The sequence below is a fragment of the Mesitornis unicolor genome, unplaced genomic scaffold (assembly GCF_000695765.1).
Source record: "Mesitornis unicolor isolate BGI_N332 unplaced genomic scaffold, ASM69576v1 scaffold5442, whole genome shotgun sequence".
Classification (NCBI taxonomy): Eukaryota; Metazoa; Chordata; class Aves; order Mesitornithiformes; family Mesitornithidae; genus Mesitornis; species Mesitornis unicolor.
Window position 1 is genome coordinate 15,997 of NW_010171133.1, and position 24,434 is coordinate 40,430.

The 24,434-nt window shown below is 39.0% G+C and overlaps 1 protein-coding gene across 1 annotated transcript in view; it reads right to left on the bottom strand.

The window, feature by feature from the left end:
* PALMD (palmdelphin) overlaps positions 1–24,434 on the bottom strand; it is a 28,298-nt gene that overhangs the window by 1,236 nt on the left and 2,628 nt on the right. Inside the window, exons 2-7 of the mRNA XM_010179917.1 lie at positions 21,046–21,126; positions 15,490–15,620; positions 6,035–6,149; positions 5,088–5,121; positions 4,886–4,996; positions 3,087–4,187 (exon numbers count right to left, since the gene is read on the bottom strand). Coding sequence (XP_010178219.1) covers positions 3,087–4,187; positions 4,886–4,996; positions 5,088–5,121; positions 6,035–6,149; positions 15,490–15,620; positions 21,046–21,126 — 1,573 coding nt within the window. The remainder of the gene's footprint in view (positions 1–3,086; positions 4,188–4,885; positions 4,997–5,087; positions 5,122–6,034; positions 6,150–15,489; positions 15,621–21,045; positions 21,127–24,434) is intronic.

Genomic DNA, 24,434 nt, shown 5'->3' on the forward strand with positions numbered 1-24,434 from the left:
TTTTTTTTTTTGCAAAGTAAAAGGACCTAAGTCTCCATTGTGTTTTTTGAAGATTGCTCAGCTTCCCATTGTAAAGGAAAAAAAATACAAAGGTCATCTAGACTTGCTACCTGTTGAAAGCCTTGGACCTTCGTGTCTGATGAGAGCCTGTTCCGCACTGTCAGTAGGTTTTACTGCCTATTCAGCTTCAGATTTTCCTTTCCTTATTAATTCCGCTGTTACTAGCCTTTGTTCCCCCCAAGGTATTTTAATTTACCTAATGAGTATTGAATCTTCAGAACATTTGCACGCTAATTCATTTGACTGAAATTTAAAGAGGAAAATAAGCTCTAATAATGCCAAACACCGTTGTCCTAATTGTCATCCTTCTCTCTGTATGGTTTTTCTGAGGGCACAGTCTTTGATAGATTGGTCCCTCACCAACTCATGGGGAAAGGAAAATTGCTCCCATATGGAAAGAGGTGTGCTCTACATTTCTGTTGGTTTGGGCAAATGCTGAAACCTCCTAATTTAATCTGCTATTTTTCTCTATATATTGGCCCATAGAGCAATTTCTCTACCTCCTAGTTGTCCTTGGTCATCATTAACTTTTTCAGTAACTTGCTCTGAAGAGTAATTTTTTTTCCCAAAGCAAGATTGTTACCATTTCCCTTGTCCTCTGTTTCCTTGCTTCTCATTCAGAGTCCTCAGTGTTAGTTTAATGTTCAAATTCTGCAATTGCCTCCCAAAGCCTTAGTTTCAGAGGGGATTATTTTTTTCTGTTGTATGTTTTGTTGTTTTATTATTAACGATGAGGTACCAAAACTAATTTTGACTCTACTCTCTTCACTGGTGGTGTTTAGGGTGAACCTGCTAGGCTGGGCATCAGTGGCTGCTTTGAAAACAGTTTATTTCCCTAAGAAACAGCTCTGTGTAATGTATTGTTTCAGATTTAAGAGGCTTTCCTGGTTTTGTTTCCTTTTTAGAAGTCACAGTAGGATTATGGGACTGCTTGGGAAAAATTGAGTCACTTCCTGGCATTTTCCACTGATCAAAATGTCCTGGGGAGTGGCAATAAATAGGTGGAGGTGTAAAGAGTAGCATGGCTTAGTTCCAAATTCTACTGGGCTCTTAAGACACTCACTTGGAGGCAGTGCTGACTGTTGGGGTGTATTTTTGAGGCAGTTGCCAGACTGCTTTTCATTTAATTTTACCAGGTTTTTTTCCTAATTAGTTATTTTCTCCTAGGTAGAATACTTATAAGTAAATGGCAAAGACCAAATACAGATTAACAGAACAGATTCTGAAATGTCTTTGCTAGACTTATGCTTATCCTCCTTCCCTGTATGTCAGTGCTTTGTTTTTTACTAACCTCAAGGAAGAGAGAACCCAAATTGTTTGGAGAGTGTCTGAGTAGCAGGGAAAAATGAAAAAGTTTCAGGCAGTTCTTTCAAGAGAGAAAAATAAAGATTGTTACTGTGCTCAGCTAACATCTCATGGCCTCTATGTGGCATACTCGAATGGTACTGCCAACTCATAGTTACTTCTTGGAAACCTCTTTCCCAGGATCTGCTCAGGAGCACCCATGCAGTGGGCTATAGGATGAATGAATTGTTTCAGTAGCAACCGGCTGGTAGGCGAGTGTTGCATCTCCATTATACGCCTATACATACGTTATGAGGAATCGAGGAAACATCCCGAAAATATAATAGTCTAGAGCAGTTGCTGGAGTGGTTTATTTTGCCTGTAACAGCTAATTCTGCTTTCAGTTGCTGGAGTAAGAGCTGTTGGCAGCAGCCTTTGGTCCTGGAGGACACAAGGAAGTGCCCAGACAGCAGGATTGGTGCTTGAGAGAAGCAAAGGTCCTCTCAAGTGACAGAAAAGTACAGTGGCCTCTTTGATCAGAAAGGTCGAGCAACACTGCCAGAATATTTCAGGCTGTTGCATGCATGACTGAATGAGGTTGATACTCCTACAAACCGAGGGCATTACTGACTGAACAGTGCTTCCCAATTGGTGCATACTGATGCGAAAATACTTGAAGCTCCTTTTGGCTCCAATGACCACCCTCTCTCCTGGCTTTACTTGTAAAGAAATGCTGGGCCAATGCAGCTTTAGGCAGGGCCCAAGTTTACACTTTTGCTGCCAAATTGCAAAAGTATTCAAAATATATTCTGAAAGAGGAGCGGGGAGAGAAAGTAAGATCAAGGCCTCTGGTCTTCCTGTAATTCAAGCACAGTGTTCTTTCCTTGAAGTGGAGTGTGACTACTGTCTGAAATCTGCTGCTCTGCAAGTATACTGAAATGCAGTTTAACTGTATGCATTACAGTGCAACATACTCATAAAGAGCTTTCCATGTTTTGGGAAGATCCTTGCTATTGTTCTTTCAACCTTTTATTAGAAAACTTTATAGTAAGAAATAAACACCTTAAGTATTAATAGAATAGAAAAAGTGATAAAAAACTAACTAAGGACTAACCACACGTAGTGATGAAAACTGTTTCATTGTCTTTCAGAGGCTATAAAAATATCTAACTTGGGTTAACAGAGAAATGTTAACATTTGCATAAACATTGTCAAGGCAAGGTTGGCAATGCTGATACCAGAAAAATGCCAAGTAAAGCTGGTTATTAAACAGTCTTCCTGATTTAAGGAGCAATTTGGGTTATCTAGGAAGTAGTTAGAATGCAGACAGGCACAAAAACATTCCAGTGCGGAGACAGTGTTAAGAAGCAATGCTGTTAGTTACCTAGCAGAAATGAAAACTAATTCTGCTAATTGAGGTAGCATTAATGAAACTTATAATTGTAATTTGAAAAAGAGAATTACTTTTAATCTTTGAAGGTTACAGAAATGGCTTTTCTGAGAGAGTTTTTCTTCCAAATTTTGATATGGCAACTAGTGCATTGCTAAAGGCGAAATGATTCAACAGTATCAAAATGCAGATTGGCATTTGTTAACAAACAAGAGCAAAGAAATGATTAGTAATTGCGTATTAGTCCATGAAACAATCCAAATAGTAAAGTGACACAGTTGCTAGCAGGTAAGAGTAGTATGAGTTTGCTACATGAGAGAACAGCAGTGACGTGATTTTCCTTTTCTGTTACCTGTTAGTGAGGGATCTTCGGTACCATCTCCAGATACCTGGCTGTGAAGAGGAGCACGGTGTGTCGGTGAGCTTAAGTGTTCCTCTTGTTCTTGCAGAGAGATGGAATTCTTGTGGGGTACCTTGTTCAGGCTCGGGCCCAGACTGCTCACAGGGTTCGTCTGTGGGACTTCTGTGATTTTCCTGCTCGGTGGCTGATAAACCTGACTATAGTGGCCTATGGGATGATATGCTGGTTTCTCAGAGTTGCTGTCATCTTCATCATCATCAATGATAACTAATTCTGCACGGATAACACCATCGTATCGTGACAGCTTTTGGTCTGCTTCTGCATCATCGTCGTCATCATCAATGCGCTGATAACCCATGAAAATCATTGTCACTGGTTCAGAGTCATCCACGTAACATGGTACAGCTTGGACAACACTGTACTGAACGTCTTCCTCACCTTGAGGTGCAGGGGACGTTTCATTAGGATGGCAGGGACTTAAAACCCTTGTCTCATTCTGTCTTTCTCTTGTATTCTGGTAAGGTTGTATTTCCTCATGTGCAGCTCTTCTTTCTTCATTCTGTATCATCCTGTTTTGAGGATTAGTGTGCGCTGTCTTCTCTGAATGGGAAAGCACTGGAGAAGGAGACTTTGGCTGTACTACCTTCGGAAGATCAAGGCCATTCTGTTTATGTTGCTGCATAAAGGGCTCTGGTTTGGAGGAGAATTCTGTCTGATGATTGCTAAATCCATTCGTTTCTCTTCTCTGAGTGTCTTCCAGTTTTGGTCCAGGGACTAATTTGTCTTTCTGGGGAGTAACAGGCCTGCAAAATTTGTTTGAGAACACAGGCTCATGATACTCTGTTGGAGACTGGGAATTTTTTTCAGTTGCCTGCCGTAGCAAGTCCTCCACCTCAACAGGAGCCAGTTCATCCATCCCATTTTCTGTTGTGCTGCCATTTGAGGACACTGCATAGACTGACTTCCTGCCGTCATCATAGACTTTAATTCCTGTCTCTTTGAACTCCTTTGAGGGAAGAGGTATGGTTGATAAAACTGTGTTTTCTCCTGTCTTCATGTCTTTTTCAACTTTAATTTCCATGGCAAACAATGCTGTTAAAAGAAACAAATGCTTAAACTGATAATGCAGCAGCTGCAAGAAATATTAAAGAATTCTGATAGTGATAGAGAATGACTGTCAAAATGAATTATCAAATATGTGGAATTATGACATACATAACCAATATATTGGATTCTCATCTTGAATGCTGCCTTCTATCCTGCTAAAATTGGAAGTGGAAAATATTTTCATTTGGATCTAATTTTGTGAGGAAAAATAAGCTGTTGAGGAGTCAGTTTTTATTATGTGATTGACTGAGAAAGCCAGGTCTGACCTTGGTCCCTAATGTAGCAGAGCTCAATGTGCTACAGTGGTGGGCACTCAGAAAGGTTAGGAGGAGTTGGGAAACAGCCAGGCTACTGCTGGCTGCCCAATAGGTGTAAGGGCAGATACAAAATGTGCAATTTATGATATGAAAGAAGGAACTACTTAAAGTTACGCCAGGTAGAGAAATGAAGCGCTGGAAAGATGTGTCAATGTTGAATGCACTTGATCCTTACTCTCAGTGGCACATGCCTTACACCAGTGTCTCACCTCTGTTTGGATTACCTCACTGTTAACATAACATAGCTTAAATGAGAAAATTATCCCGTATCTGTAATGCTTATCCTTCCTTTAAAGTGTATTAGATCAAATTTATAGGAAGTCTTTGCACATATTGACACCCTTTGGAGTTACTAATGAGCAGTACCTTTTCTCTTTTCTTCATCATCGGTGGCAGCGTGTGCTGTACTTTTCAGTGCAGAAGGCCTGAAATACTTGGGAAGGTCGGGTATGCTGGCATATATGTAGTCTGCTGCCTCTGAATAAAGAAGATCCACGATGTGTTTAGCATGTTTTTACTGACTTATACAAGAACTTTTAATTTATTTTATTTTTTTTACTAAACATACCTTTTTCAACTCCTGCTTTTTCAGTCTTCACAGACTAGGAAAGAGAACCATTAACAATATATGTGAGTAGTCAGTTTTAAGATGTTAACTAGACAGTGCTTTGCTTTACCTGACACTTTTTAAACTTTTTCTTCATACTGAGAAGGAACTAAAAGTGGAACCTGCTCAGTTGGAGCATGGCAAGGAAGAAAGTGACAGTTTCCTGGTCTTTTTTGCCAATGTGATTTGAAGTCACCCAGGGAAGGACAGGACGTTACAAAGTGTTAATCAATGACACAGCCTCACATTGTGGCCCAAGCTGGTTGGCTTCAAAGATTTTTAAAAGGCTCTACTTTGGCTTTCCAGTTGTGTTTACCTCCCTGCATGTCTCAAGAGAAGTGTGTGTGTGTGTGTGTGTGTGTGTGTGTGTGTGTGTGTGTGTAAGAAACTGGAGAACTGAAGTTTAGTTTAACCACTATACTTTTTGAAACGGTTTAATATGGTTTTCAAATATCCAAATGACTCTCTGACAAAGGCTAATGACTGGTTGTATTAAGTCATCTTTTGCTATAACCTCTCTAAGGGACTTGAGAGAAAACACGATGCAGTTTGGCTGGGCACAGCACCTGAAAGAGTATGAATACATCAGCCTGCTTACCAGCTCTGTACCTGTTATGCCTGCCTCTGCCCAAGATGCAAAGTTGCTGGTTGGTGTCAGTGGCAGTGATATTTTTTGAGACATGCTATAGATGAGTAATGATAGGAATTGCTCCCCCACTCCCATAAACAAGCAAAGGGAGACATTTTGGCACTTGAGCATTATAACATCTTGACCCCTCTTGTGTTTGAACTGCTGCCACTTTAGACAAAACCTCGTGACCACTTACGGGACCCAGCTAGTTCCCTTTTCCCCAGTTATGATGATGAATGAGTAATGAGTTCCACTTCTGGAGTAACTTGGCACTAACCTTTATTATATCTTCTGTTGTTTTCTCAACAGCCTTAAGTTTCTTTAAAATTGCCGCTTCCTTAGCAGAGACTTCCATTTCTTCTCTTTCCAGAGCCTCAATTTCCTTCTCCAGTCTGCAATCACAATTTCTTTTGATTTAATACCAGTCAAAGAACAACATTGCTGATTCAATATATTGTGAATATGGACATTAGTAGTGCTGGTTCTACTTACCCTGACAAATTTTGCTCTAATATGAGATCAGCTTATAATTTCACATGCATCGGGAAATACTGTGAAATAGTATTCTTATTAAAAAAAATTATATATATATATATATATCTATACAACACACACACCCCTGCCACAGATTCCTTCTGAGCCCACTTTGAAAAGAGTGGCTGGAATTAACTTGTGTTTCAGGAGAGAACAGATAAGGAGTATAGGTCAATATAGGTCCCCACAGCATTTCCTCATTTCTAAGCAAATTTTCTCTCCTACATTGTCTCAAGAAATGTGATTACTCCCTTGTAATTAAGATGTAGAAGTCTAGTATAAAGACACCAGGGTTATGACTTTGTGTCTGAATTTTGTATGTGTACTTGTACACATGATGAAAAGAAGCAAATTCTTTTGTTGTTAGAAAGAAGAATGTTCTTGTACCTAGTAGTACTTAAAGGGCTATAATATATCACACCATATGCTATATTTTAATATATGTAGCCAAACTGTATTCGTGTGGATCCTCCATGGAGGAAAGTTCTAGTCTATAACATGAAGCTAAAATTCCAGAAGAACCACCTCTATCAATGGAAATTAAATTGTGAGGAGTAGAACAGGTATCACTCTTTTGGGATAAAATAATAATGGTATTTGCAGGTACTTTTTGTAGATAAAACTGTTCTTAACTAATTTTCTAATGTGAAAATTAATACAGCTAGAAATCATAGTAGCAATGTGCTTTGCAGGCTACTTTTATGAAGTGATATCTTCATAATTTTGTGAATCTTGAAAAACTAAGCAACCTACATAGTGGGATAATGCTCAAGAGAATAAAGTCTGAAGCTTTGTTGTTTTCCAGACAGTGGGACTGAGAATGAAGAATTTACAAATGCCCAGGATGATGAAGGGGCTTTCTGAAGCAGGGGAGTGGGGTGTGTGTGTGTGTTCAGCTCCACAACATTTCTCTATGGTCTTGCATGTGTGAAAGTGGGTTCCGAATTCTTTGCTTTGGTAAAACGGGTGTAACAGTGCTTGACTGACAGCCTGAAGCTTGGTTCTTTGGGACGGGGGAGAAATCTTGATTAAAAATGCAAGATACTGCTGATGTGGGGTGGGTGTTACTGTAGGATTCCTGATAGACTCAAACTGATCTTGTGGAGCTACAGACTTAAAAATACTGTAAATTTTAAGGGCTTCTCTTTGGGACCGTGTACTAAGGCTTTTACAGACATACATTTGTTCTTCTTGGTTACTAATCTGCATTTTGTGTAGTTAATTCTCTGGGAAAAGTGCAGAAATCTTGTTTCTGGAAAGCAGAACAGCAGTCGTGTAAGATACACAGCAGTGTTTGCTCAAGTGATATTCTCACAAGTATTACCAATAAATTTGCAAGAGAAAACTGAGTAGTTCACATAGGTGTGATACATGTTGCATGAGGTGCTAATAGCAAACACTTTCTAAGATTGCAATTAGGTGAGATTTCCAACACTAAGAAACAATTGTTACGTGTCAATTTATTAGAGGAGGAGCCTTGATTGTACCCAAGTCTAGTCAGTGAGAGCTTTGTTTTACAGGACTACAAGCCTAACTCTTGAATACCAAATACACTAAATTTGAATATCCTCTAAGACAGCAGGATATTAAGCAATTGAGTTATCTGTCAGATTTTAGCAGTGCAAACCAGAAGTACCTTGCCAGTTAAGACTTGACTGATGGGTTAACGATTTTCTTAAAACCCTTTATCATTATGTAAAAGGAAGATTGAAGCTCAGCAGTCAAAATTTCTTTTGGGTTTCTACTGTAGGTTTGCACATTACTTAAAAGGGGTCACAGTTCCCTTTCCCTCCCCTTTTTGTTGTATGTTAAATCTATGTTATGTGGTTCCTTGCATGTTAAAGCTGAGTACAATCTTTGAGGTTTTTTTCTAATTAGAATTTTTTTAAATTTTCTTAGTGCTATGGATGTTTGATGAAACACTTCTAGACAGAAAGATCCAGCATAAAATACCTAATCTTTACGTGTGTGAGGTGGGAGAAAGTTATGCCTGGTTAAAGCACACCTCTAAGGTAAAGTATCTCAAATTCTTTGACGACTTAAGCAGGTGTCTTGTCCTATTTTTTCCCTCTTTCTAGTCAAGATGGTCCTTTATACATAAGTGCATATTTGTTGAGTTTTAGGTACAAATTTGCCTTATTAGTCTGGTACTTGAGAAGTCACTTTTACATGAAGATCTAGAGTCAAGTCTAGGTTTGAGTGTCAACTGGGACTTGAACTGGATCCTTCATGCTGTAGGTGAGTGTCATATAGCTTCAGTCTTCTGGTTCATCTGCCTTTTCTTTTAGGGATTGTTTTTGGAAGTTTCTTTTAACTTCAAAGAAAAAAAGAAAATAAAAAATAAAAACCTTCCACATCTGAGTGCAATATATCTTCAAGTGTTTTTGAATCTGTGTCAGAAATTGATGACTGTAGATTTAAGCAGATACAACTGATATCACTGGTTGCTGATATCAGTCAAAACAGAGTTATAAGTAGATGATCTGTGCCAGATTTACAAATAGAGTAATGATGGCCTATAACCCTGATAGAAAAATTGGTTGGTTTATGTTTTGACTTATTCTTTAGTATGTGCTAGGATCCACAATATTGTACCAAAGTCAACATTAATAATAGAAATGTGTCATCTCTCTAAAGTAAGCAGACCAGGAAAATTGAATGCAGGCTGGCAGAGAAACATTATTTATCTCCTGTGTGACTGCTTGAGGAGTGTGGCTCTTGCCCTATTTAAACTCAGATTTGTAGAGCTACAATAATGGGATACTATGTGGACTTTTATCTGTTAGTGAGAATATCCTCTTCTTTGAAACACAAAGGTTTTGCAGATCTCAGAACTGAGATGTGAAGAATAATGCACTCAGGTTGAAAGTAAAAGCTGAAAAAAATATTTAAAAGTAGATAACACTTTGTATCTGAACTCTGTAAGATGCCCTTAGGAACCTGCTCAAAGGTACTGATTATAGGGCTAAAATTTAAAAATGTTATTATGAGGGTGATGAATATTCTTGGAGGGCTATAAAAGAAAGTAATGCGTTGACCATGTGCCATATTTCTGGACTTCTTACAGAATAGTATTTAATATATTAAAATGTTGTAATTTTATGTGAGACTCAATTGCAATATTATCAGAATATGAAAAATTAATAATTAAAAGCTCACAGAAGCACAATTAATTGAAGAATCATTAGTCTTTACTATAAGTTAATTTTAGTCTGGACTCTCAACACTCCTAGGAACAGGTAGAAGAAAAGGAGGAAAAATCCTGGAAGGGTACTGAGGGGAAAAAAAAAGATGGGGAGAGAGAGAGAAAGAGAAAACACAGCTTCAATGAATTTTAAATCCCATATGGTTATCTGGGAAATCTACAAAAGTATTATGTAAGTTTATATATGCTCTCACACCCATACCAACACCTACTTCATATGGTAATTATGAGGACAGATCAGTGCTCAATGGAGTTAGGGAAAAATTGTCATACCCATGTAATGGGAATTGCATTTAGACCTTAAGTATCTCTTTTTCACTCATACTTATGGATATAGATTTTATGGTTCATTTTCAGAGGATGTTGTGAGTGTGCACACTGGAATTCGTTGAAGGGAAATTTTAAAAGATGCAGTTTGTGTAGTTAGAAGAATTCAAAGTCTTTTTGATTTCATGCAGTTGTAAAGTTAGGCCAAAATCTTTCTGTTGTGTTTAAGTCATTAGAAACTTCTATATCAATGATACTTTAGCGAAGTTACATCACAGTTTGCATTTGCCTTGAAAGCGTCTAGCAGCTACACTAGCACTTACAGGAAACTGTCTTTTGATTGTGCTGCTGTTTGGTAGAGAAATGGAAGTGTGACATAGCTGCTGCATTAAATCAATCCTTTGGAGAGCTGCCATTCTCTCCTTGAGTAGTGTTCATTATCTGAGAGGGGAAAATAAGTAGTATGGAGGTGTGGATAAAAAAAGAAACCTCAGAAGCTGACGTACTAAATTGGAGGTTTCTCTGCCAAAGTAGTAGCTGAATTAAGAAATTCTATAGAGTATACCTGACTGCTGCTGGCCACCAGTTAATCTGCTGGGATTGGCACCACTGCCACCCCAGAAGAAAAGTAAATGGTTTAAGAATGAAAAGCAGATAGGAGGATACCACCCCAGGGAATACCGGACTGAGAGGAAAAGGCAGTTTAGCAAGTCCTCACATGTTTTGAGGTGAGTCAAATGCTTCAGCTGCTCTGGAGTCCATCTCGCCTTAGCTTGCCTTCATGGATCACATTACAAAACATTGAATAGACCTTAGTTAACTGTGATGTTTGTGCATTTTTAAGTATGTTGTTTAGCAACTAATTCCTTCAAGAATGAGCGCTATTTGCTGAAAATTAAATAAGAAAATGGGACTCCTAATTCTTCATTCAACTTATACTCTGACTGACCAAGGACATGCTCACTTGGCTCACTGTAACTTCTAACATGTAAAGAGGGTGAATAGGACAGATAATGTAAGTGCCGTTTTGTCTGCAAACAGAGTGTTTGGCTATTTGTTTGCAAGGTGGTTCAGGCCACTTGGTATTCACTGTTTTGTTGTTGATACAAAGAAGGAACTCTCTCTTTTATAAAAAAAAAAAAGCTCAAATCTGAACCAATTTACCAGGCATACACAAGCTCCATTCTTTACTTGGGTGATGAATATTTCAAAACAGAGGTCCCATTTAGGAGGGTGATGGAGAGGCCCATGCCACTACTGGAAATAATCTGCCTATGATTGTGGTTGTCTTCTCAGCAGAAAGAAACAAAGACTGGTCTAAGGGTATTCAAAAAGTCTTTTAAAGTGATTCAGACTTTTTAAAGTGATGATAAAACTGAAGCAGAATAATCAGCAGAGTGGACATAATCTGTCTGAATCAAGTGAAGTTTAATAATCAGATGTCCAGAAGAAAGAATTCTAATGAGTTGCTCAATAATGTATTTTACTGCTACTGCATGATGTGTTTCTACATGATCAGTTTAGCAAACTTTGATTTACAGGGCAGGTTAAAGGTATGACTTCACATATATGCAGTAAAGCAAGCTTTTGTTAGCTTGGATGCTGTCTATGGCATAACAGAAGCACTGTGCAAGGACTGTATGGCGCATATCTTATGTGTTTTAGTGGACTTTGTTCAGACTGAACTCTGTATTACTAGGTTTCTGTATTGTTGCTGCCTTCTTTTGAAACTGGGCTGGGTATGTCTAAAGAAAACGTAATGATATCTGGAAGGCAGCATGGATGTTTTGGTAGAGGCCTTTGCCAGACAGCTATTGAGGAGTGGTAGGAAGCGTATTTGACAGCAAAAGATGCTTGATATGAATAAACCTGCTTAAATTCCTAGTTCAGAGGGAAGTTCCCATATGACTCCAGGTGTGTTCTTCTGCCTACATTCTCAATCTGTAAAATTAAATGTCCTTGTCTGAGTCCTCTGTACTGTAAAGATAAATGCTGCCAAAGACTCTAAGGTGTGTGGATTGTTTGGTTGTGAGAGTAAGTATATCAGTAATGAAAATACATTTGATATCAAGGCCTTACAAACCTCTAAACTGTCTTTAGAACTTCAGCAATGGTGAATGAAGTCCTTTTAATTCAGCATGGCTCAGGAACGTAACTGGGAGCGTTTCTGTACTGACTTTCATTTCTAGGATGCGTTATACCTGTGAAGTTGTTACTTTAAGAGTGAAGACAGTGTGTCATTTTGTGTTATACTTTCTTTCAGTTAATTTCATTTTATGATGATATGATTTGTGTGATTCACTTCACTACAAATAAATCTGAAGTATTTTGGATGTACATCAAGAACTAGGAATCATTTAAGGAGGAAGCAATTTGGTGGAGCTTCCTCAGAGAAGGACACAGGCAGAAAAAGTTAGTTGGTAACACTGGTACTAACAACAAATGGCTATGGAAATACTTAGTTTTCCATTAAAAAAAAAATCAATTGCCATGAAAAAGCAGCATATATAAAAGTAAAAGAGAAACCATACACAGGTTCTGTTAAGCTAATATAGTAAAACAAATAGCCTTATATTCTGGAAGAAAGAGTAATATTTTGAATAAGTGGAGAAAGGCCAGCAACTACAACCAAACATTTACTGCAGCTTTTTCCAGTGTAGTACTTGCAGTTGCAAGTAAACTTAATTTCATTTTCATCAGCATTTAAATTGCTGGTTAATGGTCAGAATATCAGCCATCTAGATGTAAAAATGTGCTTGTAATTAACTGAAACTGGAACTATGTAGGAAAAGAAATCATACCTAATGTATTTCTCCTAAATGCAGACATACAAATAGAAACTAGTATTAAAAAACCCCAATCAAACAAAAAAAAAACCCAAACCCACAAAGACCAAAACCACTACCACCACCACCACCAAAAAAGCAATCTAAAAAAAACCCCAAACCACCACAGCAAAACAAACCTGTCATCCCTGCATCCCACCTATAGGGGAAGGGAATTCTAGAATGGATTTTTTTGTACATGCTGAATGTTAACCAGGTCTCTGGCAAAAAATCTAGTGGTAGGATGACAGTCATGTTTCTACATTTAGGCTGTTATAGGCTCAGGCATACATCAAGTGTATGAGCTGAGGATGAAGAACCTCTGCCTTTTTTGTGTAATGTGTGCTCTTGGTCATGTGCTGCAGTACTGAATGTGCAGTCTTCCCATTCCATGTCCTTGTAATTATGAAAAAATAGAGAAGGGCTGAGATGTTACTCCAGGATCCGTGTTGTCATTTAAGAAATCAGTTTGGGACAAATGATGGGTTTGTCACTTTCATTTCTCCTTCCTTAAAGCACAAATGCATTTAGAAATCTTCCTGTAAATGACTATGGGAATCTTTTAAAAGACCTGGAAGCTCCAAATTCAAATAAACTTTAGAATTTATAAACCATTGCCAACTTTTGGATCCAACCTATAATTAAAGCAGAGGGAATATTCCTCTGTGATGCTAATTTACCTACACGAACTAAAGGGGTTTTTCAGGTTTGAAGCTCCAGTTGGATTAGTGTTTTGTTATTTGTAATAGCAATAAATTCTAGTAATGCTTAAAAAAAAAAGATTTATATGACTGTATTCAGAGAAGTAAAGCTCACTGTATGTGTTAGTTTTGATCTCTGAGGAAATAAAAATTAAGACCGCCGAGCTGACGACAAATTCAGGGCAATAACTACAGAAACAGTATCAAAAGACTCAACAACTGTAGCTACAAACCCAGGGTTCTGTGAGACATGGAAATGACATTACATATGTGAATAATCAGCCCTATTTGCTGAAATCTCTGAACTAGTGTTTTAGGAAGGTTTTAAAATCCTAATCCTGCATTCCAGGTCTTCCTAGGGATAGGACAGGAGGGACCTGCTGCTAGTGTTGCTGTGAGACAGCTCAGTTACAATGACTTGGGTGCAGACAACCCTAAAGGTGTGTTTTGAGGTGATAGACTGGATTTAAATGCTGGAGATACTGTATACTCCCTTCATAAAATATTTCACTCTTTTTGAGGCAGTCAGTATGTCAGGAGTCCAGTAGCTTTACTTTTTAGTGGCATAGATATTCACAGATCTTTACTATAATAACATTGCTTGTTCTCTACTTGGGTGTCATCAAATGAACTGGAAACGTAGTAGATGTAGGTTATGTCAGAAGAATAAAAGCATCCTTCTGCAAACATAGCCACACACCAAATCCAGTTTTTTTACTTGGTTCTTAGACTTAAACAAAGTAGTTTTAAAGATCTCCCTTCGCCAAATTCTTGGGGCATAAAGGAGATGTCTCCTAAGTCTCCAGCTCTTGCTCGAAGTGAACAGGACTTTGAAAATCTAGTCTGTCCTCCCAATGCTTGGGAGAGAGCTGAACTTTGGGCTGGTGAGGAGTTACTTGCTCAGTGCAGCTTCCCTGTTGCTCCTGAGCCAGTCCTTCCCCGCGTGGCTCTGTTTCCTGGTTGAGACTGCTGTAGAGACCCCTCTTGCAGCATATCTTCATAATCACGACCTGTTGGGATGTTTTCAGAGCACACTGTCTACCTCCTACTACTGCAACAAAGAATTCCAGAGAGGTGTGTGAAAGCTATTCTGTTGAGAAAAGTGCTTTCAAGCAAAAAGTCAGCGTAATTATAGGACAAATGGGCATTAAGCTGCTGCCTGTCAGCCAAGAGAAATATCGTTTATGTCGGAGATGGAGTAAGGAGGGAAGTGGGTGGGAGATAACCGGAGGAGGTAATCTTGGTGACAACTTCGCCAAAAGAAAGTGTGTAGGAGGACAGTGGAGTAAGATGAGAGGATGGAGGAAGGTGCTATTGAACTGAAATAGAGGAAGAAGCCTCAAAAAGGGTTGATGAAACTTTCCAGAATCTAATGAAACAGGAACACTTCATCTTTTCTGTGGGTGCTAATGGGAAGTACCAGTCAGTATGCTTGGTCCTGAGGAAGGAGCTGATTGTGCAGAGAGCCCTGTGGTATTTGGGAAAGCCTATCTGCAGTTAATAAGCACCTAGAACTGTGTCCATAGTAAATAAAAGAGTTTTGTGTGAGACTGTCTATGCAGTTTGATGTTAGCCTTATGTGGTAGGGAGGCACTAGGCAATGAGATTTGTAGGAACATCTCTATTAAAGGTAGGAAAAGGCCTTGATATAAGGCTATATAGGCTATAAGCCTCTATAACAGGCTTCTGGAAATAAATTGAGGACAAAGCAGCATGGAGGATAAGTGAAAATAAGACAAGGAATACTAATGGGGCCAGGCAGCTTGTACTATTCTGAAGTGCTGTGTTATGGTGGAAGTTGGGTATTAAAGGCTGTGCAGGACCTAGTAAAACTGAAAAACTTTTAAAGCTATTTACTGTTATCTTGAAATTTTGATTCAACCATTGTTATCTTGGAGCAAAAACACATATACTGTGGCTTACATCTGTTGATTGTAGCATGAAAGGGGTATCTGGAATTAGAGAAACAAATGCTCTGCAAGATATTTATTGTGCAGCTTGATAAAAATCACAGTATGGAAGTCTGCATTCTGTATTCTCTAATTCTAGCTGACCAGAAAATATAACAAGATTGCTTTACTCTGTGTATCAAATTGTATATATTTAGCCATTGCTGACACTTCAAATTTTACAGAATAAGGCAGGACTATTAAGAAGGCACCATTTTAACCCAAACAGAAAGGCAGGGGTACTACCCTACCTGAAAATCTCTTGTTCCAGCTCCCGAGTCCGTTGTTGGTCTTCCCGATTTTGCTTTTGCATTTCTTCTTGCTCTTTTGGAGTGAGAGAACTAAGGCCATCCAAGAGCCATTTTTCTCGCAAGGCCTTTTTCTGATGGGAGAAAAACATAGACAAGTAAGTGTACTCTTAAAGTTAAGCTATTCAGTCATTTACTGTATTTGTCTTGATGCCACAGGTGTGATCCACATTCTTGTGCTGTATCGAGCATAAGGCAACCTGCTAGTGGTGAGTGCCACTGAAAGAGAAATACTAAAAAACATTTGTCTTAAGATTGACTTAAAACCAAACTACGGAAAAACAATGTCCCATTTTTTTTACTCTGCCCAACAAATCTGTGGAGGATGTCAGTTGCTACCTGCAACAGATTAATATTTGTAAGTAGATCCAGTGGCGTGTTTGTCCGTGATAAAGCAAAACAGTTTTATCAAAGCATGCATGTTACAGACTTGTGCGAAAGGCCTCAGTCAGAAGTGCTATAGTTTTATTTTAATAGCCCTGATTTCTGGGGTCATGGCATTACGAAAATATTGGAAGTGGGTATAAGAGGTGAAAAGTTTCTGTAAATGAGGTTGTATAGGGGGAAAAGATCTCTAGGAAGGTTGTGAGGCAATTCTGTCTCTGGAGTTTGCAAGACTCTTGGGTATTTGTGGTGGTAAACTTGCACTTCATCTGGTGAGCATGTGTGGAGTGAGAGTAGGACTGGAAAGGTGGAGCATGGGTTGCTGATGCCTGGCTAATGTTTCAGCAGACCTGCTGCATATTTAGAACTGCTGTTGTAGGGGCAATCCAGGGCTTAAGTATTTACGTCCTGACCGGTTTAATGCTTGTGGATTTATTTCTTTACACTAATGATTTTATAAATGGTTATATTGCATGTGTACAGGTGAGTTTGCTCTCTTGTCTGTGTTTTCAAATTTTGAAAAATATAGCTGTACACACTGACTGCTTCCTACATCTGCTTAACAATATGAAAGGTGGCACCTGGAAGTTGTCAGAGCTCCTTAAAATGTTTCTGATGGGGGAAAAAAAGACGTCATGGAGATAAGTTCATATTTACAGGCTAGAGATTGTAAACAGTGCAAAATTTCTTGCAATCTTCTTTGCTACCTTCAGTCTAACTTAGAAATATAAATCCAGTTGCTGCCTTGGGAAAGAAGTGAGTCAAGGCTTAGAAAAACCCTTTCAACAGTGGTGAGGGGGAAAGAAAAGTTTAATTAACCATGATTTTTCAACTTGTAATTTAGATTCCTTGAGCTGTCTGATTTCCATGTTAGGATTTATTTTTCCCTAAATAGTTTCATTACTTGTAGGATGTGGATGAAGTTGGATTTTGAGTACTGCTGATTTGAGGCAGAGGTGTGCCCAGCTCTCATGAGAAGGCTGCATTAACCTTTATGCTGCTTGCAGTGGCTGTTTGAACCCCGGCCTGCATCCTGTGTGTTGACTCACTTAAACTGTTGCTTCCTACACTTTTCTGTTTATGGATACTTTTACATGAGGTTATTACTGAGGCTCAACTGATGGAGAAGGATGCATGTAGGACCTGCCTGCAGTTAAATGCAATTTTTAAGTTGTTTTTTGTGTGGATATGTGATGTGATAGAAACTGTGGCTAAAACAGGGTTGTTGGGAACTCTGTGGCGCTCCTATTTAATTTTTTTTTTTTGCTAGAACACGAGCAATGTTTACAGTTGCCTTGGCCCTGCAGGACAGTATTCTCTTTCTTTCTTTCTCTCTCAACATTGGATCCTAGGAAATCTGTGGGAAACAAGGGCTGCTCAAGACTGATGTTCCTGTCCTTGATTCTGGCTGTGGGACCACTTGGCAGCACTTCCTGACAGTTGTCTCTTAGGGTCAAATGAAATAAATGCAAATTTTAATAGAATGGTTTTACCTGATCTGGTAGCCTGGTGTTGGCACAACTCTTATTGACCCCAAAATACTTTTCTCAAGTTGGAGGGAACACAGTTATTAATTTCTTTTCAATCAAGCAGTTTAGATTTTAATGATGAAAAGACTCCTAGAGAAGTGAGATGTTAATCCTGGCTGGAGCCAAATTAGTTTAGCACTGCTGTCTCCAAAAATAAATCTATATTTCTTGTGAGAGTTAAAGCAGGGCTGGCACTGTAGACCTCAGAAACCAGTAACGCCTATTGAAATAAACAAAAGCTTCACATACATATAGGATAAGGCCCAAGAAAGCAAACTCCCTAAATACAGGCGTAACACAATAGTGTTATTTTTGCTTTTTCCTAGAATAGTTTGCTGCTGCTTCCAGCTAAATGTCACGTAATCTTTTTAATTTAATTGCCCACTTTTGAAAGAATGTCACGTTACATAGTTTAGAAACTGCAATCGAACAACAGACAGTTTCAGGACTGCTCTACTGAGGCATTGGCACCAGCCAGTGCAGAAGCAGCTGCTTTGGGGCTGTTGGGTTCTTTCTGCTGTCTACCACTTCCTTTCACTGTGCAGCATCTCTAGTTTAGTACCAGGTTGTGCACGTGTTATAGCAGTTATATGAAAGTGCTTTCATTTTGCATTAGGCTCAGTATGTTAAGGGAAAAGGATACTTATACAGTGTGATGTGGAAAGACCCTGGGAATGGCCAGAGTGCTGGAAAGCAATCACTTTCCTTTGTAAGTTCATGGTCACATCAGGAGTACTGTGGCAATAGTCTGCAAATTCTGTAAATAATGTCCTGTGTGTGTTCCAGGTTTAACTCCACTGTAATCCTTAACAAGGCTGGACTAACACTGTCATCTTTCCCTGGAAGACACAGTTATCTTGAGTTTGTGGGTCTTGGTCTCCCAGTGGTACGGCAGTTCACCTTGTGGCAAGTTGAGGGAGGCATAAATAATTTTCAGTTTTCCCAGAAGATGTAGTTCATTACTGTTAACTCTTGGAACAAGAAGCTGTGTGACCAGCACCTACAAGGTAGCACTAATGAAGTTCGGGCATGTCAGAAACCAAAAATTTAACAAGCTAAACTGGAAAGTACATGCAAATCAATGCTGACTATGCTATTCAAGCAACTCTGTCTGGTCATTTCCCTTGTTACCTCAGTGAGAAGGATTCAAGGTAGGGGGAAGAACAAGTTGTGAGTACATCTAGAATTACTTGAGAATGACATTTCCCTCGTACCCTCACTAGCAGCCCCCATTACTCCTTGCAGTTCCATGAAGCCCTGTCCACAAAGGTACCTATTTGCTTGCATGTCCTCTACCGCGTGTAGTAGAGGTGCACATGTAGGGAATAAGTTATCCAGTAGAACCTTACTGGAGAAGGAATATTAAGACCTGTTATGATAGCTCATCTGTCTCTTTCTAGTAAGAAGTTAGCTTGGGGACAGCACACAAAGTCATTGAGAAGCCGGAGCACAGATTCCTATTTACAAAAGGGAAGTTTAAGAAGCCAAACCAAAGCAAACCCCACAAACCAAAACAACCTTCTAATAAGCCTGTTGCTAAGAGTTATAAATAGGAATGAAGGACAAAATGAGGAACAGGATAGCGATATCTACCTAACAGGAACATTGATATGACAGTGAGATTTACTAACCTGCAATAGTTTCCTAAGGGACAGGTGCGAGTTATGTTGAATAGGTCATGGAGCTCTAGATTTCACCATGCAGAACTGGTAGGAGTATAAATCACCCTGACTTGCTAGGGAAGTGAGCCCTCAATAAAACTTACTTGCCTACGTATTTTGGATGTCTACATCTGTTTTGAAGCCTTTTCTGCACTAGATTCTTGTGTTGTTTGACTCCATTGGAATAGCTGTATTAGCTGGAAGTGTAAATGTTCATTAAAGAACAAGGCTTCCAGGGTATCAGGCACAGGATGTTCATATATTAATATTGCATCTAATATTAGGTGCCGGTGTTAGTACTCAGTTGGAAAAAGTAGTCTCCATTTTTGGTGCTCCAAATACCTAATATTATGTCTAAATATATCTTGCCAAGTGAATAATTTCCTTTACAGATCCTTGATTTGCCTCATATGCAATATGACTGATTTTAATTTAAAAACATTTCTGTATGATTATTTTTCATAGAACAGGCAAACAAATCACATCCTCTGTCTTCTTCCAAAGGAAGAACATTTCAGTAATATTTTTCCAGGAGTGTTTTAGCTTCTGTAAAATTCCATAACACATCTCCAGAATAAGGGCAAGGTAGGTTTTTGTTTTTTTAACTTTTTAACTCTGTGATACCTATTAATGTTAGCTGAAGGCATGTACTAAATCTGTAAGGAAACTGCCCTAGGACTTTCTGCACACAGCACTAGTGAGGATTAGCTGGTTGTCTAGAACAGATCAGTCTATCCTTCTTAAAAGAAGGACAGAAGAGTCATTCTGAATTTATAGGCATGGCAACATGAAACATAAATTGCAGTATTCTATGTAACTGTGTACTGAGATGGAGGAAGAAGGTCAAATGTTTGCTGCTTATTACTTACAGGACCTGGAAAAGTTATTCCTCACTCTTTTAGGCAAGACATGACACAATGGGTCAAGCCTGTCCTTACGGTCACTACCTTCCAATAAAACCTAAGCATGGGTGGGTTTTGCATTGGCTTGCCTGGCTCAGTGAACTGTTTTATCATAACTTCTCATTTTTTTTTGGCTTGTCAAAAGAAGAGGGTGGATGAAACTCAGGATCAGATGTCTGTTTTGAAAAGGAGTCTGTTTTAAATATCCTTCTCCCACACTTGCTCAAGGAGACATGCCACACTCCTGGTCTTGCATTCAGCATCTTTCTTGAAACTGTTTATCCACTGTTTATCCCTTAATTAAAGGGTGTGTAAAATACCAAGTCTTGCATATTTCTAGAAGCATAGATTTTGTCACATCTCCCTAACTGACATGTGCTGCCAAACTGCAGTAGACATTTAAAGAATGCTGGACTTGGGTTGAAATCATTGCAATTTCAAGTGTCTACAGAGGTGGATCTTTTGGTTTCTTAGTAATTTGGACTTTGTAATCCTGAATTTACCAGACCATATTTCAGGACAATGTTTACAACATTTATGCTTTTTTAAAAATGTATAAAGAAACAACATTATTTTACCAAGGAGCCATTAAATCAGCTGAAAAAAGGCTATAGTCAAATAAAAACAGGCTGCTTTTTTAGCAGAAAAAATAGTACGATTAGACCTTGTGATTGTGCTGCACCCTGTACCAAGTGAGGTTGCTGTAGTGGAATTAAGGAGTGAACACACCCAGTCTGAAATGTGAGGCTTAATTTTCAGCTGTGAGTTATTCCTGGTTATGATCTCATTTTATGCCATGAAAATGATCAAATAACATTAGCTCCTGAGTGTAATTTTTTCTTCAAAGAGTGATGCTTATTAAAGTCAAATGGAGTCCTGGCAAGATTCCAAAAAGCTGTGAAAATTTGACAGTAAAAGCACTACTTAAATGCATGAAAATTTGCATTCCAAAATCCAAGACCTTTATTCATGCTGAGTGACTTGAGGCTATCTGTAGTTACATAAATCCAACACTTTACTTACCTTTAAGTGTTGGTGTTTCATTTTTTCCTCTTCCACTTTTAGACGTTTCTGTGTAATTTCTTCTTGCAGTTTTCTTTTGTCCTACAAATCAAAAGAACGAGAAAACTTTGTTTAGAGAAATTACTCGTTGGTTAAAAAAATGTTTGTGTTGTTCAGTAGGGTGAAATCAATCCATGCAAATAAAGCCTTATTTTAAAGCTTATGAGGCTCTCAGGCAGTGCATAGTTCTTAACAACAACAGCTTTTGTGCTCTGTGCAGGTATGGTTTCCATTACTCTTGCTCTGAAGTTCATTTAAACATGTTAATGACCACAGAGATGATGCAGATTAAAAGTAATTTACTGTTGGGAAAGGTAGAGGAAGAAAAAAGGAAGAAACCACATATGAGCATGATTGTATATGCAAAATGAAGTTAGAAATGGGTCCTGACCAAAATTCTTAAGGCAGCCCACACTTCGTTTAGGAGTGCACGGTGCAGCTGGGATACATCACTGAATGAAATGGGCTGTTAGTGAATCTAGCATTGAGCTTATATACCTTGTGGCTAATAGCTGAAATAAAAAGGAATAAATGAAGACGTGGAAATTTTTATTACATTAGTTGAACAGTGGTAAGGACGAACACAGAGAAATGTGTGCTTCATATGTGTTGTTACCTCTCAATTTAAAAAAAAAATTACCTGTGCAAAAGCTGTTTTCATGGCTGCTGAACTTTAGAAAACCCTCAAGTAGTACTTGATCTATGCTACCCTCATCCTTTTTGCTATAGGTTATAGGAGAAAGGAAATGGGTGAACAGTCTCTGAACACTGGCAACACAGCCTCTGGTGTCTTTGGATAGCTGCTGTTGCGTGGAGTATCCTTATGGCTCCTCTATGTGAGGCCACACACTAATTTAGTACTTTGTGTCCTCAGCAGCCAGTGGGAAAGAAATCACGCCAAAGGAAGCTAACTTTCACTCTTACAAGCTGTGTTAATAAGCTACTCTCTTGGTCAGCCTTAATGCTATAAAATCCTGTTATTGCACATGGCAACTTTTGCACTTGTTTCTTGGTATGTTTTGGGGAAGTAAATTAAATCCTCTGTTGTTCTGTGCAGAAATGTTTGCTGACTGGAGGCTAATCCCCCTTTCAATCGTAACAGATGACTGATAGGCGGGGGGGGGTTGTGTGTTTGGTTGTTTGTTGTTTTTTTTTCCTTAGTGTCTGTTTTCAGACAAGTATGGTTTAGGAAGGAGTTACGTTCTTCACAAACATAGGAAAAGAGTTGCCCTTTCAGCCCACCTGAGCTTTGTGTAAGGGGTGTAGAAAGTCAGTAAGAAGGAAGTGCTGGGCATAGGGCCGGGAGTTGTTCTCCACTGTTTCCCTAGGATCTGGGATGTGGAAACACACAAAGTGTGCTTGGCCGCATCACTTCACTGCTACTGGAAATAAGAAGTTAGCAGTAGGGCCACAGGCTGTAGGGATGCTTTGTTGAAGGATAGTAAGTAGAAGAAACCACCAAGCCTACTGAAGATCGAGGGCAGGACCAGAGGCTGGGCAAGCACAGCTGTGGTATGCGGGGTTTGGTAGGTGAGTGAGTCTCAGTGGTCTCTTCTCTCTTGCGGTCTGTAAAGTGCAGTAGCCATCTATATGCACCATCTACACCTTACAATTTTTCCTTGGTGGTGCTAGTCTGCCTCTTTAATACACTTAACAGAGCAGGTGGGGATCTTGCCTCAAGATACTACCTTCATTTCTGTGGTGGTTTTGGGTTTTGTCAATGCTCTTTGCAACGCTACTGAATTAGGATCACTACAATATAACTCTTCAGCAATGTCCCTTTTTTAGAGACTTTATCCAAGAGAGGCTGTGCTGGGTTTTACTCAGCCAGTCCTGATTTTGGAGATGTAGCATCTGATCTTTGACCTTCACACCTTTCCTTAATTAGGAAACATTCCTGATCTCACTATTTAAATTGCCTTTAAATAACCCAGCATTAGATGAGCAAAGTGCGACAAGACCTTGTGTTTACAGATTGTTACAATTCTTAAGGAAACCACTTTTTCTCTTTAGTAAAGTTCTGGATGAGACTTCTAGCCAGAGAATGAATTTTTACTTGCTTTATACTATTAAAAATATTCTGTCAATTTAAACATTCTCTTTCTACCAATGAAGATGTGTACTAAGAGTTTGAGCAGGCTGAAATGAGGAGTGGTACACAAAATTACTGTGCAGAAAGAATACCTGAAAGGTACCTGTGAAAAATCTGGGAAAGAGCTGTTCACTAGGGCATGTAGCAATAGGATGAGGGGTAATGGTTTTAAAGTAGAAAAGGGCAGATTTAGGCTGGATACGAGGAAAAAGTTCTTCACCATGAGGGTGGTAGATCAGTGGCACTGGTTGCCCAGAGAGGTGGTGGAGGCCCTGTCCCTGGAGATATTCAAGGTCAGGCTCGGGGGCTCTGAGCAACCTGATCTGGTACCAATGTCCCTGCTCACTGCAGGGTTGGACTGGATGAGCTTTAAAGGTCCTTTCCAACCCAGCGCATTCTGTGATTCTATGAAATCTTAGTGTAAAGGCATGAATAACTGCATTTTAAATTAACTGTATAATAAGGAACCTGTTTGTTAATGAAACTTTTGCCTGTTGCCCTTGTCTATGTTTCTTTGACATCCCATATCTTTTTCTCCTGAAGTTTTCTGCTTGTATCCTTTGGTCTTGTAGCATGTTTTAATTTCGCTGGTTGGTAATAACTATCCATTATACAATTTTCCAGATTAAATAGGTTGAAATAGATTGTCTTTTATATATCTAGTCAAAGAAAGCTGAAAGCCTAATGCCAGAAGCTAAATTCAAGGAAGATGTATGAAGAACCTTTCTGAATTTTTTGTTGCCAGGGTAATTTTAAAAACCTGTTAGGACACTTTCTACAGTGTATTCTGCTATGCTTTGTCTGCAGATCATGTCTTGCTGTACAAAGCTTTGATTACACATGTAATGGAGTAAATGTTTATTCCTAGATATTTAAGAGATCCATGCTTCTACTAAACTTTGTACTCTGCCCCTGTAGATGACCAGGTTGCTGGCAGAAGTCCTCTAACCCTCTTTTACTGTGCTCTTGATAATGTGGGCAAGATTTGCTTTTTATGAAAGAGCGCTGTCATCCCTTCCTCTCTGTTGTGCATCAGTGCAAGGTGCAGCTTGAGCCTTGGTCTTAATTTTCACTCCTACTGAAACAGGAGTCTTTCCTGACGTTTGAGCATGGAGAAGAACAGTATTCTAAACTGGATCTATCTGAAAGGAAGGGAAATGCACCTACGGAGCAGTGTCTTGCTAGGTATCTTGAGTGCCACGTCCATCAACTTGTCAGTGTTCCACAGTGGTGCCAATGTTGGTCTGCTTGGTCCCAT